This window comes from Egretta garzetta, unplaced genomic scaffold, assembly GCF_000687185.1.
Source record: "Egretta garzetta isolate BGI_Z169 unplaced genomic scaffold, ASM68718v1 scaffold640, whole genome shotgun sequence".
NCBI classification, from domain to species: Eukaryota; Metazoa; Chordata; class Aves; order Pelecaniformes; family Ardeidae; genus Egretta; species Egretta garzetta.
This window is the reverse complement of record NW_009258264.1, coordinates 725664-730721: the sequence shown is the minus strand read 5'-3', so window position 1 is coordinate 730721 and position 5058 is coordinate 725664. Positions and strand designations below refer to the sequence as shown.

The 5058-nt window shown below is 57.6% G+C and overlaps 1 protein-coding gene across 1 annotated transcript in view; it reads left to right on the top strand.

Moving 5' to 3' along the window:
* CTSE (cathepsin E) overlaps positions 1–1757 on the top strand; it is a 5285-nt gene extending 3528 nt beyond the window's left edge. The window contains exons 3-8 of the mRNA XM_035901962.1: positions 138–256; positions 349–548; positions 807–929; positions 1023–1164; positions 1271–1377; positions 1601–1757. Coding sequence (XP_035757855.1) covers positions 138–256; positions 349–548; positions 807–929; positions 1023–1164; positions 1271–1377; positions 1601–1757 — 848 coding nt within the window. The remainder of the gene's footprint in view (positions 1–137; positions 257–348; positions 549–806; positions 930–1022; positions 1165–1270; positions 1378–1600) is intronic.
* The last annotated feature ends 3301 nt before the right edge of the window (positions 1758–5058 follow it).

Below are 5058 nucleotides of genomic sequence, written 5' to 3'. Positions count from 1 at the left end.
ATTTCGGTGATGCCACGTTGGCCTCAGCAGTTTACTCCAAGGCCGGTCGCTGCTGCTGGCGGTGGCGGGGGCTCCTGGCATCTACAGCCGTGCAGATAAACAGAATTTCTGGTGATAGCTTCCATCTCCTTCCCCAGCTGAGCACACCAAGTTTCATCCATCACAGTCCAGCACGTACCAGGCGATAGGGACCCCCTTCTCCATCCAGTACGGGACCGGCAGTTTGACGGGGGTCATCGGATCTGACCAAGTAGTCGTGAGTCATCTTTGGTTTCTCTTGCTCTGGACAACATGCCTGGGACTTTCCTCCAGACTCAGCGTCACCATTGAGCCTCCTCCTCCCCGCAGGTCGAGGGCCTCACCGTGAGCAACCAGCAGTTTGCAGAGAGTGTCAGCGAGCCGGGAAAAACCTTCCTGGAAGCGGAGTTTGATGGGATCCTGGGGCTGGCTTACCCCTCGCTGGCCGTGGATGGGGTCACCCCTGTCTTTGACAACATGATGGCACAAAATCTGGTGGAGCTGCCCATGTTCTCCGTCTACATGAGCACGTACGGACACGGCTTTGATCCGGGCTGTTGCTTAGACCCAGGCGTTGCTCTTGGGGGGGCCTGCTAAAATAAGGATGTTTTACTGAGATAGTAGAGGGGCTTTTCTGGTACCGTGCTGAGCACCACAGATCTGAGGCCTTACAGGAATAAAGCAAATGACCCTAAGCATTTGTGGGAGGAGAGTGGGTATAAATCCACCCGTTTAAAATGTGGTGTAAAAGAGAGAAAATCCCTCATGTTTCCTCCTCCTCCCTCCAGGAATCCCGAATCCTCCCTGGGAGGAGAGCTGCTCTTCGGTGGCTTTGACCCCTCTCGCTTCACGGGGACCCTGAACTGGGTGCCGGTCACCCAGCAAGGGTACTGGCAGATCCAGCTGGACAAGTGAGTGGCGCTGGGCAGGGAGGGAAGGGTTGGGCTGGGGCAGGGGAGCAGGACAAGTCCCTCCTGGTCCTTCTCTCTTTCCTCCTCATCCAGCATCCAGGTGGGTGGGACAGTGGCTTTCTGCGTGAACGGCTGCCAGGCCATCGTGGACACTGGGACGTCGCTCCTCACAGGTCCCACCAAGGATATAAAAGAACTGCAAAACTATATTGGTGCCATGGCTGTGGATGGGGAGGTGAGAGCGAGGGTGGGGAGAGGAGAGGGCAAAGCTCTGGGACCCCACCCCACCAGGAGGGACATCCCATGGAGCAGCACCACTGAGCCACCCAGCTCTTTCACAGTACACCGTGGAGTGCAGCAACCTCAACATGATGCCTGACGTGACCTTCACCATCAACGGGCTCCCCTACACGCTCAGCGCCCAGGCCTACACCCTCATGGTATGGCTGTGGCTCCACCGCCCCCAGTTCCCACCCGCTGGGATGGAAAAGCGGCTCTGGAGATAAAGGTGGCCCTGAGCCACCCCGGGAGCTGAGCCGTGTGTCCCGGCGGGGGGGGAGCCCCGCTGCTTTGTGCATGGGACCCGCAGTCACCATTCCTGCACGTTCCCATGTGCATGAGGCTCTCGGGTTCATCCCCAGCTTTTCACTTCTCCTTCCCCAGGAGAACAGCGATGGCATGGACTTCTGCACCAGTGGCTTCCAGGGGATGGACATCGCCCCTCCCGCTGGACCCCTCTGGATTTTGGGTGACGTTTTCATCCGTCAGTTCTACTCTGTCTTTGACCGTGGGAACAACAGGGTGGGGTTGGCCCCTGCTGTCCCTTAGGGCTGTGGCATCCCGTGGGGCAAGAGGGCAATGGAGCCACCATGCTGCTGCCCTTGGGCAGGGCAGGGGATTTCACCGCTGCATCAGTGTCCCCGGAGGTGATGAAGACACCCGGGGACTGCGGCTGAAGAGCCCAGCACAAGTTTGGTCCACACTGGGAAGCCATTTCACAATGAATATAAAAATGTCTTGAGCAGCTTTGTGATCTCTTTTTTTAAAACGGGTCAATAAAAGCTTTAATAAAACAAACCCTACCATGCTCGTGTTGTGATTAGCACAGCAGCAGCCCTGCAGATCTCAGCTGGGATGCACTGGAGTGTTAAATCCTCCTGCCCTGGTCCCTGCCCTCCTCCCTGCTGAGCTAAAGCCTTGGTGCACCCACGGCACTGCCAGGCTGCGTGCTCGGTGTTACCGGACTCTTCCCACTCTGGAGGGACCCTTGGCAGTGCAGGAGATGCTGCTGCCCCTGGGCAGCGCTGGATCTGAAAGGTCGGCCTCCATGGTCCTCAGCTGGGGTTTCCCCACTGGCAGAAGAGGACACTTTCTCCACAGAGAGCAGAAAGTCCCCAGAGGTGGCTCTGGGCACCCCCAAACTCCCCGGCGAGCCTGAGGCGATGGCTGTGGGCAGGAGCAGGGCAGGGGCTGGGGGAGCAGCCAGTGCAACAGGAAAATGTGTCGCTTCGGCAGGTTGAGCTGGTGCCGAAAAACAAGGAGGTGACTACGAGACTGGAGAGACCCTGGGGCTCTTTCTGTGCCACAAAAGTCCCAGAACAACCGGTGATTTCCAGGGAATTTTGCTTTGCTTTGGGGCACTTGCAAAGATAAGGTGGTTGGTGGGCGCATGAAGGCTGCCAGCTGTGGGGATCCCTGTGTGTCACTGCAGCGCATGTGACGTGCTGACAGTGCAAGGGATGCGGGAGAAAGCATGAGCAATCGTGGCTCATGCATGATGCATCCCGAGATGTGTGGAAGGCAGTGAGAAAGGGAAGCACAGGGAAGGGTTATTTTTATCTGTGCATTTGCTCAGTTTTCCTGGCTGACGCTGAAGCAAGGCCCTGCAGCGGGCTGGCGTCGAGGCCAAGGCACCGGGGTCCCCGTGGCCGGGGCCAGGCTCTGCTGCTGCTGCATCTTTCCCAGACTGGAGCTCCCAACTTGAGGGTTGGGTCTGAGAGCGCTGGAAAATTCAGATCTGATTGTAAACTTTGTGGCTGAGCCTTGCCATTTGCAGTAACAGAAGATATCTGCCTTCCTCAGAAACATTGATTGTGCCACTGACCAGCGTGTGGTTTCTGTCACCCGTTCCTGTATTGACTTCACCTCGGCTGTGCTTTCCCCAGGCACGGAGCAGATAAGGTGCTGGGGCAGCTGGACAAAGGTCTCCTCTCCCTCTGCAGCTTAACCCTTAGCACACCAAGGTGTGTGCATCACCGCAGCCGTAGGCACTGGGAGAGGGAGCATCCAGCTCCCATGACAAGGGACCACCCGGTGTCCCCGAACACTGGCCAGTGCCATGTGCTCTTGGGATCCCAGAGCACCCCACATCCTCTCGGCAGGTCTTAGGGGTCCTTTCCAGCCCTCCTCCCTGTGCATGGGGGATGCTCAGGGGACGTCGCTCCAGCAAATACTGAGCATCCCGATAGGGAGCAATTGGACTCCCTCTGTCCCCCAAGGAGCAGAGGTGGCCAAGCAGCCGTAGGGAACAGTTCGGTCACTTGGACACCGTCTGCTTTCTTCCCCTTCCATCACTCTCACTGCCCTGCGAGCCTTGCTGCAGGGAACAGCCTGTCCTCTCCTCGTCCACATGAGCCTTTCCTCTGGACGTGGCAGTCCTCAGTCTGTGTTTCATCATCTCCTAGCTGCAAGTTCCTCCTCATAGTCACAGGGCACAAAAACCATGCTTTTTTTCCTCAGAATTGCTGACTTGGTGAAGCAGTCAGGACAGGATTGGAGCTGTGGGTGCAGGAGCTGCTGAGCTACATCTTGGCCATCATCTCCTCTGCACCACCGCTCCCACTGCCTTCATCTGCAGCGAAGCTCACCCCAGGAGCGGTAAGGAGAGCAGGACCTTTGGGAAAATCCCTTTTCATGTGAAATTAAACAAAAGCTGGAGCCCAGACTGGGAGCCCTGATGAATATGACCCCTCCTGCCCAAAAGCAGAAGTGGCTGCAGGCATTGGTTGTAGCAACGCGACTGCAAACCCCATCTCCAGTGGCGTGGAGAGGCATCGATCATCTGACCCGGTGAGCAATATCCATCCCACCAGGCTTGGAGGGGCACGTGGAGGGAAACAAGGGCAGAAGTAGGCGGGGGGGAGGTTGGACAGTGAAGTCTTGCCGCAAGGGCAAAGGTGAAGCAGCACGACAAAAATAGGCTGAGAACAGGGATTAGGAGAGACCTGCTCCAGGGAAACCTCAGCCTTTTACCCACCGCCAGTGAGAACTGGCTCAGGTGCTTCTCCTGCCTCATCCCAGCTCCTCCCTGTGCTTGCCCTGTGGGGGGGAAAAACAGATTTTTCTGGCCAGACAGGTCCCAAAATTATGCCTGGGAAGGAAAAGGAGGAGGAGGAGTGTCTGTCCTGCTGAGTGCAGTGATCTTCCCTGAGATCCCATAAGGGATGTCTACAGGAAAAAAAAAAAATCTGCAAAAATGAGAGCAGCGAGCAGAAAAGCAAAAGGAGGTGGCAGGGTCCCTCCGAGGCCACCACTGGTTGTTGTTCAGGGTGAGGGAGCCAGGAGGATTCACAGATGGGGGACACCCCACTGCCGGTGCAAACCCTAAATCAAATGTTTGGCAAAGGCTCAGGACCTGCCCTTGCACGCTGGGGAGCACAGCTCTGCCTTTGCAGCCACAGCCAAGCAGGTTTTCCCATGCCAAAGAACCATGGCCACCGGCCTGATGCTTGGAAAGCTGGCCAGAGGCTTCCTCGGTTGCTCCATAGTGGCAGCTGAGATCCCCAAAATCCGACTTGCAGGTTGAACACATCCTCCAGGAGATGCCACCAGCTCTGGTTACTGGGGCTCCCGTCCTGACATGGTCCCCTCCATTTGGGGTGCCCGTGGGATGCTGGCAGCGGCCATGGGTGCTGGGTTGGGAGCCCCTGAGGACTGGGGGTTGCAGGGATGCAGCACGGCGTACCGAGGGGCTACAAATGCTCCTGCTTCCCACCCTGCCCTTCTCCTCCTGCCTGCAAAAGGAGATGAAGCCACACAGAGCCCACAGCCTCCTCCAAGGGACCCCTGCCCATCTGCTCCCCCCTCTCTGCTGGACTGAACCCCCAGCCCCACCTCGCCTGCCACCGTC